This window comes from Phascolarctos cinereus, unplaced genomic scaffold (genome assembly GCF_003287225.1).
Source record: "Phascolarctos cinereus isolate Bilbo 61053 unplaced genomic scaffold, phaCin_HiC Scaffold_5;HRSCAF=322, whole genome shotgun sequence".
Taxonomy (NCBI): Eukaryota; Metazoa; Chordata; class Mammalia; order Diprotodontia; family Phascolarctidae; genus Phascolarctos; species Phascolarctos cinereus.
The window spans coordinates 30,006,844-30,019,760 of record NW_027555958.1 but is presented as its reverse complement, the minus strand read 5'-3'; the positions used below and the strand labels follow the sequence as shown (position 1 = coordinate 30,019,760).

Genomic DNA, 12,917 nt, shown 5'->3' with positions numbered 1-12,917 from the left:
CAACTCCCTCATTTTCTTAAGCCAGGAAAACAGCTCATGGAGGTGAAGGTCCAATGACGCAGAGTCAGTGGCAGAACCAGTTAATTTATCCAACTGTCCTGACTACAAAAGCAGTGTACTTCTGATGTCATCCGACCGTCTAAACTATAATCAGTTCAGTTTTTATCGTTAAGATCTGCAAATTACTTTCCTTACATTAAACTTCTGATGTTATCAATGCAAGTATTATTTCCAATTTACAGATGAGTAAACTGAGGTTCATGGTCATCCATCTGTAAGCTTAAGTCAGACACTGAGTCTTTCCACCCCCTATTATCTCATCACTGCAGCTACAGGACCCTGAGAAACTAAGCAGGAATAGCTCAATGGTTGGGCACTCCTGCTCTTATGGCAAGGTCTCTCTCCCTGAGACGTCTCCTGCTTAAATTAGGCCTGTGTGCAGTTTGCCTGGGGAGTAGGACCTGGCCTATCCCAAAGCCTCAGAGGAAGTGGAATGACCCTGGACCCCAGGGCTGTGGGCAGGAAGAGGGGGGGAAAGCTAAAAAGTTCTAGTTCAAAATAGAACACTCTACAGTAGTGACCCAAGGCCTTGCTCTACTTGAGACCATCTCTGCTGCTTATTCTGAGCAAGCATCCTGCTTTCCAGACTCACCCTGCTCCAGCCTTCTTCGGGCCCTTGGTTTCCATGTGGGAAATACTCCAGAGAGCACAAGTCCCATGCACACAGGCACTACATTCAGTGAGTCCTCTTCTCACTCCCTGATGGGGAAAACAGCTCTCACAGACAGTCTAGGCTGATAAGCCCACCCTTCCATAGGCTTTCCTTCTGGAAGTCTCCCCATTTCACTGGAGGAAGCTGAAGCTCTGGGTCCCTAAGTGGTTTTCATGATCTCATAGCTCATTACGTGTTGGACATGGGATCCCTTGGCCACAGCACTTCTCAGAGATAATCACCAAAAATAAAGGAGGGTTCTGAGCCACTCAGAAGCAGAGTCAAAAGAGGATTTGGTCCTGGCTTCTCTCTTGCCCCCAATAACCCATCTGCTTCTGGGCTTAAAAGAGACGATTGCTATTTAAAACAAACAGCCTTACTGGGTTCACATGATCATCTGTTTATTTGGGTCACATGGGGACAATAAGCCTGACAACATTAGGCAAGAGTTTAGCAATGCGGCTTCAGATCTGCTGCTGGCCTGCAAAAAGCCACTGGGCATCTAAGGCCTACCTACTGCTTCTGAAAAGATAACCCCACCCCTACCTAGGCAGCATCTCTGTTTTCACTGTGGAGCAGAGAGGTCAGCAGGCCAGTGTGTAGACACTGTGTTTTACCCAGCCCATGCAGTTACTAGAATGAGAAGAGGAAGAGGTGAATCTGGCATTTCAACAGAAAACAAAAGGGCCATCCGTGCATTTCCTGTGCGGGACCTGCCACTGGTTCTGCTGCATCAGTGACGGTAGAGGTCTCCTTGCATGTCTGGGCTGCTCAGTTCACACCTCACACCCCAAATTCCATATTACAAACTCAAATTTGTGTCCTACTGGGGTCGCAAGACTCCAGGTTTACGCTCCTTACATACTGACACACGTGGAATTAGGGACATGCTGTTTATGTCCAAGGCTGCACCTCCACATTCCAAAGTTCTAGTCTATTCTAAGAAAGTCCCAACACTAGATATCATTCCTAAAAACTCCCTTGGGATGGAAGGAACTAAAAAAGGGGTGAAATGGGTCCAATGAATGGAGGAAGGAGACATCAAAGCCTAGAAGATGCTTCTGTCAGATTACATATGATTAAGTTTGAAAAGGAAATGTACTAATATCTTAAATACTTCTGGCTAGGATTTCTCAGTCTTTCCAAGTGCTTTTACGAAACTCCTCCCCTACCCACGCCTGAAGCACCAAGGACAGAATATACTGTAGGAGAGGAAGAAGCAAGGGGATAAGAGAACAATTAAACTGCATCCTCATGACCAAAAGCGGACTGGCCTACTCCAATTCGGATCAAAGGTCATTCACTAAAGCGACCTCTCACCTTGTTAGGCCCTTTCCTATACTACCCCGGGAGCCTCAGCCGAACTCGTCTGGCCTGTCTGAAGGTTTCCCTGGTCTGACAAGGCTATTCTCAGAAAAGCCTCCAGCTTCCCCAACAAGGTGAGGTGCAGTGAAGGCAATGGCTGAGAGGCAGAAAACAACAGGTGAATTTCACTTGTAGCTCCTGCCTGTTCCCTACTGGCTGGGCCTAAGTAACCATGGCCAATATGACGTAACGGGCTCCTCTGTGGAGGGTCTGAGCATATCATTCCAGCCTCCAGACCCAACTCAGCCAGAAGACAATTTTACCTTCCAATTTCCCATCTCATGTTACTGATGCTCCCTCTTCAATAAATGTTGGAAGTGGAAAGGATGATCTAAGGCTAACCACCTAATTTTATATGAAAAAAACTGAAGTCCAGGAAAGTTAAATGACTTCTTCTGAAGCTGGTCAATGGCAATGGCTGAACTAGAACCCAACTCCCACGACCCCAGCATGTCCAGGGACATAGGTATATGAATGAAGCCCACAGATGACAAAAAGAAGTGAACAGAGCCCACCCCCACCCCTCCCTACAGTAATAAGGCAGGAAGAACCATTCGTTTCGCTAAATAACATCCAAAACCAAGGTGAGCAACTGACACAGAAGGCAAGGAAGTAGCTTCAGGCTTGGGGTCCCGGGGCCACCCAGGTCTGAAGTCTGGAGTGGATGAAAAGACTATTCCACCTGATTCCACAGCCCTGCCCAGAAGCACATCCAGTTCTAGAAATGACAAGGTGATGGGCAGTCCCTGGAGAGATTTCTACCAAGGCAACCACCCTGGTTCCAAATGCTGAGTAGCATGCAAAGAAACTCTCAGGTCAAAGGGACAGAGTAGGGAGGGGCCAGGCACTGAACTTCTCCAAGAAATCCAACTCTGGGGCCAGCTGGGGCAGTGTGCGGAAAAGAAACTTGAGAATGTGGAGAAGGGATTGGGCATGACTAACAAGGGCAGGGGTCAAAAGGCAAGCAGAAAAGCTTATCAATTATTTGAATGGAATCAAGGCAGATTAAAGGAGCAGGATTAGACAGAAATATAGGAATAAAAACGGAAAGGGGGCCTTCCAGGCCATGTCAGGCGCCAGCCAGGACCTCTAGAGAGGCAAGCGGGTCATCGATTACCACTAAGAAAGCATCCAGGCCAATGTTTCCGCCGTCTTGTCTCTCAGGCCGAGCTCCCTTTCTGCAGCAGTGACACCACCTCCCAAAATGGAATGGTCTGTTATCTGTGCCAATGCGTACTGCTCTCTAGGAAAGGCAACCACATCCCCCACAAGCCTGAATCCAGCAGAAGCCAAAGGGAATACCACAGCTTACAGGACTGTCAGATTACTGGCAGAACCTACGCTGGGACAGGGCTAAGGACATAAGCAGGGGAAGGAACAAGTCCAGGGCTCAAGCAAGCACAACTCATCGGATCACAACACAGAACTCCTTCCTCCAAAGACCTAGTTCTCCTGAAAGCAAAATACTAAGCAAGCGCTGTGAGCTCCCTTTATTGTCTAGGGCCGAGTTTCTGCATAGCCTTTTAGCCTCCAGGTTTCAGAAACGTTTCTTCTCTCATTTGCAGGTGGTAGAGCTCCCACGGAGCCAAAAAAAATATCAAATTTCTCCTTTCCCCTTCTAGACTTTGTAACAATCTGTGCCCCTAGCTCCCAGTTACCAGGACAAAGCTGGGAAGCTGTGCAGAGTTTAATTGGTGCAGTTATCCAGTGATTGATGAGGCAGCTCCTCCTGATGATTCCAATGACTTGCTGAGGGGGGCAATATGATCTCTCAAACTGAATCCAGTTCTGGCCTTGCTTCTTACAAGATTCCTTGTTCTACTGTCCTCACATTTTCACTCACAAAGCCGATTCCCTCAGGGCTTCTGAACCAGCTCAGGAATTTTCCCTCACATCGTGCCCTTTCCTGTCTAGAACACCACAGCACTCTCCTCTCCTACCACTTTGGAGCAAGGCCTTTTTTCTCCATCTCTGAGTAGTGATGGCACAAGACAGAAAGGTGACTTCCAGTGTGAACAACACTCAACTTGTTTTCATCTCTGTATTGCAGCTGTACTTTAAATCCAGGCCTAGCCTGTGTCTTCCAGCACTCTCTGGTTGGGTTTCCCCCAGAACTCTCTACTCTTATCAACATTTAAGAAACAGCAGCCTCTGTCTCCCACTTAAAAGACACCCTCCATGCTCCACAGCGGAATGGTCTGGCCCTCTTAGCGAAGCTAGGCTTTTCTAGAGAGGGCCCAGCTTCCCACAGCTTACACACCAAAACACTCCTACTCCTGCCAAGAGTTAGGCTAGAAAACCCTGCTGGCTCCCCAGAAAGGGAAAACAAGATCAACTCCCCCAGCGTCAGGTCAGTACAGTACATAGCAGTAAAGCATTTTCAGGCTCATTAGAAATAGTGTGACCAAATCTTACCAAACTGAAGGACAGAGGCCCAACCCAGGAGTAGCTTCAGGGAACTCTGGTCCTCAGGCAAGCCCCTATCTGGGCAGTGCATGGACTTCAGGTTGGTAGGGGGGTGTTCTTCCATACTTTAGCCCTGCCACTTTGCTTCCTTTAATCCACATATCAAGATCATAGACCCTTCGGAGACAGGGAAAAGAACCACCTGGGTCCCTAACCCTTCTGCCTCAACCTTGACTTTATAATCCTCTGGAGGAAGATCTCTAGTGTGTGTGTTGTGGGGGGGGGGGTAGAGGTTAGGATGAGCTGAGAATCCCAACGAACCTGGATGACTGCTCCATCAGGCTGAGGAAAGCACTTGCCATCACCACTGCCCTCTCCAGTCAGTGACAGCTAACACCTGTACCAGGAAAACCTACAACAGCTGCCAAAGGCCGAAAGATCAGGGTCTGTAACTCTCCTTACAAGGAACAATCTCAAAAAGCAAAGTGATCCTGTTTGTTCTGTAACTGAGATACTTGGTACTGACTGCTAAAAAAGAAAGAAAATCAAGCATCATGTTCATTATAATCCAATTCCATATTGCCAAACTGTCCTAAGGTAATTAATAGTTATTTCACACTGATTCTGATCCAACATGTACTTTCACAAGACACTTTTATTTTGTATGACCACTAATTATTTGAACTAAAAATACCATTAGATATAAAGATCTGGCGGCATGAATTAAACACTAATTATTAGCTATTTCTCTAAGTGTTCTCAGTCATTGATCATAGGAAGTAAAGTTCAAGGAATGTTACCTCAAGTGCCTAATTATCAAATGTTAGTAAGAAGTGACTTCTCTCTTCCCCCCTATCATTAAAGTGCCTTCCCTGCACAGCTAGGTAGCACAGTGGATACGGCACCAGCCCTGGAGTCAGGAGGACCTTAGATCAAATATGATCTCAGACAGTTACTAGCTAGTTGTGTGACCCTGAGCAAGTCACTTAACCTCCACTGCCCCCCCCCCAAAATAAACAAACAAATAAAGTGCCTTCTCCTTGGTACAGGTTAGATAGGTATTAGGAGGTTGTGTGTTTGGGGTGTTGGGGGGAGGAGAGAAACCTCACAGAAGTCTAGCCTCTCCAACAAAATGAGAATTTGAGCTGTTTGAGGGTAAAAAGGTGACACCAAACATTCAAGATCTTTCATCTTAGGATCCTCCCTTTAATGAGAGACACCCCCCCCCCACCTCCTTATCCTAAACAGCATCCAGTGGGCCCTAATTCACCATTCTATCGTCTTGGATTAACACCTTTCCTCATCCAAGCTACAAACACAACCCAATCCTGGGATGTTAACCTAGACCAGCTAATGTGATCAGCACCTACTAACAAACCCCTAGTCACAGAGGCTCCAAACAGTGGTGTTTCCCTTTAGACCAAGACAGACAAAGAAGCTACAACTCACTGGCTGTTATGAGGTATGGTGCCCTCACCATAGTCAAAACATGCTTCCTCCAAAGTACAAGTGCAAGCCCACTAAATGTAGCAGTGGCTGCTCCAATTACCAATTAAATAAACAAATTGCTGTTTTAGTCATTTAGGTGAGTCACAGCAAAGCACTCTGAGAGGCTCAGCCCTGAGAGTCCTAGAGCGCACTGTGAAGTGAATTTGAGGAACTGGAGGCGATGGGCCGTCAGAAAGCTCTCTAGTGCCAAGGAGGGCCTGAAACCAACGGGGCATTCACTCATGTAGCTAAAGAGGCCCAAAGAAATCAAACGACAGCCCAGGGAGCAAGCTCCCACCTACTAGAGCCATTAAGCTATTTCTGGGTCTGGAGGCCTTAAGTAACCCCAGTACTACCATTCACAGAATCTAGGAGGTGCAAAAGAATTCAGAGGGTGAACAGTTCAACTTTTACCTGGCCAAGAACCCCTTCTCCAACAAGTGGCCTCCATGTAGCTTTTCTCCTTGAAGATCCCAAAGCACAGGGAACTTCTTAGCTTAGAAGACAGCCCTTTCTCTTAGACACCTCAATTAGGTATTTTATTTACATCAAGCCTAAATCTGCACCTGCACCTCCTCCCCACTGCTCCTAGTTCTACCCCTGGGGGGGACAAACAACAAGTCAAATGTTCTTCTTCATCATAGTCCTTGAAACACCTGAAGACAACTACCACGCTCTCCCTGGCTCCTCACTACCTTGGTCACGATTGTCCAGATTTTTCATAAAACACAGGCCCCATAACAGACCATGGTCCTGTGCCTGCCTTTGGAAGATACACAGTGGCTTCTCTTGTGGTCACCCATAGTCTAGAAGTACAGGAATTACCTTTCAGTTAACACCAATTGGTCAGTTCCAAATGGCCCAGGAGCCTTTCTCCAATTCAGCCACATCTTTCCCGAGGTCCACTGCCTTGAAGGGTACTGCAAGGAGGCCATGGGTTCCCAGCCCAGCATGGCCGTGCTCACAGGAAGGAAAGGTCACAGAGTTTAAATTCTTGCCTCATGGGTGAATCCTCAACAACTCCAATACTTGGTTCCTTCCTTCTCCTAAAGCCAGCCCCTTAAACAAGGCAGAGGCTGAGCTCAGTGCCAGTGTAACGGCCAACAGAGCATGGGCCTGAGGTACTGGTGAAGCCCTGGCCAGGCAAAGAACTGCAATATACTCTCCAGAGAAGGAGGGTTGGGCTAAAAAGGTGAGGGCAGCACTGTGTGGACAATGGCACCCTCACCATTCAGCAGGCTGCCTTAGTTTAAACAATAATGTGCAAGGACTATGTGTGTTTATTCAACCACATTATTCAACTAAACAGGAAAAAGAAAACGATGAAAAAATTGACCAGAGAGTGTTCCAAATACTTTCTTTCTTGGAGCTCTCCAAACTTCTAGTCAGGTCTGAGAGTGTACATTCATTCACTGTGTGGTGACCCTCTACCCCCTTAAAAAATTTCTTAAAGGCTAATTAATAGCAAAGACAAAGTCAAAAGAACTTCTCATTCTTGATGACAGCTGAAGAGGAAATGGCTTATCTGGAAAGCTAGCCTTAATTTTGGAGGTAATTAAAATATAAAGGTTCTTTAAAAAAATACCAACACCAAGGTCCAAGCCATCCTTTCCCATAAGAAATCTAGCTCTTTGGCAAAAAGGGCCATAAACGCCTCCTTGTGGCCATGAGAGGGAATGCCGTGTACTGCCTGTGTCGAGAACAGTGCAGGTCCTTGGACAGGAAATGAATGAGAGGCTGAATGATTTATTTAGAACCCTAGAGCCTGGTCTGGACAAATAGCTGGCTTCTGCCTCCCAGAGTAACAGTCTTTACAAGCCAGAAGTGGCTGACATTTAAAAGCAAGGCCACATTAAAGCATCAGGTCCTAAAAGAAGTAGATTGGCATCCTAACCAAACACTTTCAACAGGACACACCTGCCATGCTTCAGAACATTTGTATTACAGCATCGATTCTGTCCCCCAAGTCAAAGACCAAATATGTGACCTATGGAAGACTGAGTGGCATGTATTCAAGGTGCTCTCACCCCCAGGAAAGGCATGAAACAAAAGCTCTGGACAATCTTAACATCCTGCTGGGAGATTCTCGAACTCCATGAGGCAAATGTTAAAAACAGGACATCCTAGGACTGGGAGACAACCAAACCATCATTATATATATATATGTGTGTACGTGGATGTGTATGTGTTTGAAACAAATGAGACATTATACACTTCAGCCCTGTCAGCTCTTCAGCACCACTCAAGAAGAGCTGGTCAAGAGCTAAAAGCTGAAGAATGTTGGGCTTCAGACTGCCTATCCAAGTATGGAAAACCAATGTATTTCAAGGTAGTTCTAATCCCAGCAGCACTCAAGCAGACATCTCAGGTTTCAGACTCAACAGGATGGATGTTTCCAAATATCTATGAAAAGTTGGCACGCCTAGGATCTAGCTGCTTAAGCACTCCCCTGCTGATGTGCCACCATGGCTAGCTCTTAGCCAGCATTCTTCTCTACTACATCATACACTTTGTAGAACTCCCAAGCCATGTTACACTAGGACAAAGACCTGACCGTCATCAGTCCGTCCTTAGAAGATCTGCCAACACTGGCACTATCACCCAGTATCTTCTTTAGGGGGGTCTCTGACCCACTAACTTATCAACTACATGTTCTCAGAGTTGCTGTATCATAGTATCAAATATCCCCACTGTTATTAAAACAGGTTATTAAACTTGCTCTCAACAGCGTACAAGATCAGATGTTGTTAGTTATGGAACCAACTTCACTTAACATTAAACATGACCTGAGACCAGAAAGGGTTCTAAGAAAGTGGGTCGAGGATGCAATTTCAATGTCAACAGTATCCTTGCACTTCGCCAGCTTCTTCAAAATGCCACTAACATAAATGGCTAGGGGGTTAGCCACAGATCTAAGTTCAATGAGACTAATTAGGCTATGTGACATGTCAGCACTTTTCTCTCTTTTGAATGCAGCCCACAGTCTGAGCATTCTAGGCCTATTCCAAAGGTCTTCAATAGTGTTATTAGCTAATCAGGCAATACATATGTCAGACACAGTAGATGAGTCAGCAGCCTACAAGGAAAGGATCGTGGAAAGACTACTGACACCTTCTCAGTCCAGAATAAGCCTAGAGCAGTTTTACAATTCTTGCTGTACACGTGAAAGAGCAAATACACTAAGGGAAGTCACTTGGGGGATTAAAACAGGAGGAGTATCAATGCCATTTGTTCCCGAACATTTTACATTCAAGTTGGCTTCAACATCCACATCAGAAGATTTTTCAAACTCAATTCTATTCATTCTTGATCAACCTCTAAATCACGTGCACATAAGGAGAACAGGCAAGAGATCACACACTACCTGTGATCAAACACATACGTCAAAATCAAAAAAAGGGTGAAATAATGGGGTTGAGTCAGACAAGAGCAGCAAGCATGGCCTGCTTCAGTGCCACGGACATAGCAATGTGGCAAGGATGGGAGGCACGCTTCAAGAGCAAACCTGGTAAAGTGTTTCATATGGAGGCTGGTGAGAGAAGTTCTGAAAGCACATACATTCCCTTAGGGAACATGGGCAGCTGTGGTCAAAGCAAGCTCACCTTCCCTCTCCCAACCAATTACCAAGTACAGGGGAACCAGCACCAGGGGCAGAGGAGCACATCTAGGGAAGCCTGCTAAAGACAGCCATTTAATACACAGACCTCTCTTTGGAAAGGCCTGGACCTCTAGACTTGACAGGCAGCCTCATGCTGATTTAGGAGCCTAACCAACCATATGCTCTGAAACAAAAATCTACGCCTTAAAAGAAGAGAGACTTCCAACCCCACCTCCCTCTAGCCCAACTGGAAAATATGTGCTCACGCAAAAACATTTTAAAAATAACTAACCGGTTGTTTTATAAATTCAGTGTTCTATAAATGGGGAAAACACTGCCAGCTTCTCTGAGCCAAAAGTAGCCTATTCTTTCCCAACAAGACATTTAAAATCAAGAAAGGTTTGAATACAGACAAGCTCCAACTAGCTTCCACATGATTTAAAATGGAAGTATAATCCTAGTTTTAACTCCTCCAAAATCAAAAGGCTTCAATGGGAGAGTTCCTACACCCTCCCACAGAACCTGGGACAGCTTAGGAATCACTCACAATGATACCAGGCCCCTGGATCCAGAGCCATGGCCTCTGCCACTTACTGGGATGGTAGTTGAGTTACTCACCAGCTCCAGTTCTCAGTTTCCTCATCCGAGAAACAAAAGGCTGGCCCACAGAACCTCTAAGACTCCTCTCCCTTCTAAAATCCTATCCTCTAGAGGAAGCTGATAGAAAGTAGAAAGAACACTGGGTCTGGAGTCAGGAGGAGCTGAGTCAAACCCCAGCCGCAGAGAAGTACTGTGTGACCCTGGTCAAGTCACTTAACCTGTCTGCCACAGAATCCTCAACTGCATAACAGTGATCATAATCACCCGCCTCACAGGGCGGCTGGGAAGGTTAAATGAAAGAATGGTAAAAAGCACTTAGCAGAGTTTCTTGGCAGACAGTAGGTGCTTTATAGATGAGTGCTCTCTCTATGACAAAAACAGCAAGCACTGCTTTCTGTTTTAGATATGAACAGCTATCCTTTAACAAGTGCTGCAAACACAGGAAATTAAGCCCTAATGTCAGGCAGCATGGCGGGGGGGGGACGGGGGGGCAGCCTTGGAGAGTGAGGATGGCTTCTCTGAGATCCTTCCCTCCTAACGACAGGACACCACAGGCACAGGCTGTAACAATGAGGTCAGGGCGGCTTTCCCTTGACCCTAATAAAAAACCTTTTCCCTAGAGGAAGGGAGAGGGAGCAATAGATATAGTTACCTATATGTATGTACATATATAGAGAGAGAAGGCTCTAGACAGATAAAACCTCAGCACTGGAAAAACAGCCTGTCGAACACAGAGCTGGTCTTGGAGAAGGGAAGACCTAGGGCGTCCCACAGAGTGCTTGAAAACAAAACGAGAGCCTTTCCAACCCTAATGGAACCCAAAGCATTCTTACTGGAACACTAGTTTTAAGAAGAAGGTCACATTAGGAACCCAACTTCCACTGCCAGTAAGAAAATATAGTGAGGATGAGAGTTGACTCTCTAGATTACAATGTTCAATCAGCATCAATTTACCCCTCAACAAATGACCAGTACTCGACTGTCAACAGAGTACACTGACAACGAGCATGTATTCCTACTTTCTGACAACTTCAAATCAATCACAGGTAGCCCCCTGAAACAAGAAACAAGACTGACCCTTTTCACTTCTGAATATTCTCTGTGTGTGTGTGTGTGTGTGTGTGTGTGTTGTGTACACACCAAATGAATCTTGGTTGGGATTTGGAAATAACTCCAGAATTGTGCAGAATTGATGCTGCTAAAAAACCCAACACTGTACACAAGTTAGGGGAAAGGGTGGAGAATTCTTCTTGACTCTTACAAAACGTTTTGGAGCAAGAGTGTCAAAGAGATGAATCATAACTCTTCTTTTACTCACTAATCACAAGCCTCTTGCCAATTTAATCAGCAAGAAAACCCAAGCTGAGGCCTTATCTTCCTGGGATCTGAAGCACTTTGCTCTTGTGCTGTATGGAGCCCTACCTCACCATCAGACCCCTAAGGTTAGGTTCCTGTTTGCAGACACGGGAGGGGCCGTGGGACTTGGATGAAAGGGTCAATCAGAACACCAGTACCCAAGTTCAAGTTTGGATGGCAACTCAGGAAGACAGCCCTTTAGTCTGCTAAGTGATCTGTCTTCTGAGTGGAGGTAATGAAACCCAAGTGCCTCTCTAAAGCAGTAGCCTCCAGAGAAGGCCTGAAGACTGAGCATATCCCTGCAGACCAAGGCACCATCTCAGCCAAAATGAAACAGATGCCTGACCCAAACCTCAGATGCCACACAATCTGCTGGCCTTGGAGAGCCAGTCCAACACAAAGCCAGCCAGATTTAAATCCGTCCACAGTCCCAGCCTCCTGGTAGCTTTTTATTGTTACCAACATCCAGGACATTTCCTTCGATGTCACTTCACAGCGATTCCCTGCATCTAAACAAACAAAACAAAAAAATCCAGCCCAGGGTTGACTCACTGAAATTGTCTTAAAAAAAAATTCGTGCTAGTGTCATTGATTTTTCCCCTGAATTAGTAAAAAAAAAAGTTCTAAAAGGCAAGCTGCTTTACATCTGACTGACCAGCTGTGCCAGGAATTTGTTTGTGGCTAACTAGCAACAAGCCTGAAAATTTGGTTGCGTAAATACGTACAGAGCTGGTTCATTAAGTCCCTGTTCTGGCCCTCAACCCAATGCATCTCTACCACTGCGTCATCGTTTGCCTCCTTCCTGACATTTATTAAACACTTAAACAGATAATGTCCAGGAGCCCCTTGAGAATTCTTCTCTCTTTCAGCCACTGTATTGGCAACTTCTTCAAGAGAATCTAGCTCCTCAGTGGCACAGAAAGAGCCCCTAACACTTTCTAAAACCTCTGTCCTTCCCTTTTTCTCAGGCCCTTCCTCCTCCATTGGGTCTTGGCTATTATCTGGGTGGTGACTTTCAGACACAGCTGGTTCGGCTCCATACATGGCAGGCCTGGAGGGGGAGCTCTCATCAGGGCACTTGGTGCAATCTGGGTTAATTTCCATCTCTTTGGGAACAGGTTTCTCCTCTTCCATAGCTTGAATGAAGTCTTCGGAGGCTCGAGGAACTTCTCTCAATTGCCTTACTCTGTCTCTTTTCTTCCTCCTTAAATGAACCCAAGAGTTTTCTATGGCTGTTAGGAATAGACTGAATTCTTCTTTTCCACAGGGCACGCGTTTATGCTGGACCTATTTGGAGGAAAAAACAAGATTTCACAGACATCAACTCTGCATCCCCGCTTGATGCCCCCAAAACAGATCAGGAAAAACATCTTCATCTCCTAAATCAGGTAC

At 45.9% G+C, this 12,917-nt stretch overlaps 1 protein-coding gene across 3 annotated transcripts in view; it reads right to left on the bottom strand.

Annotated features, from left to right (window-relative positions):
- Positions 1 to 1,092: 1,092 nt before the first annotated feature.
- The window catches only part of METTL16 (methyltransferase 16, RNA N6-adenosine), a 59,223-nt gene continuing 47,398 nt past the window's right edge, over positions 1,093 to 12,917 (bottom strand). For all 3 annotated transcript variants that reach the window (XM_021006919.2, XM_021006921.2, XM_021006920.2), the window contains exon 11: positions 1,093 to 12,812. In XM_021006919.2, the coding sequence (XP_020862578.1) occupies positions 12,207 to 12,812 (606 nt within the window). In that variant the 3' untranslated portion in view covers positions 1,093 to 12,206. The remainder of the gene's footprint in view (positions 12,813 to 12,917) is intronic.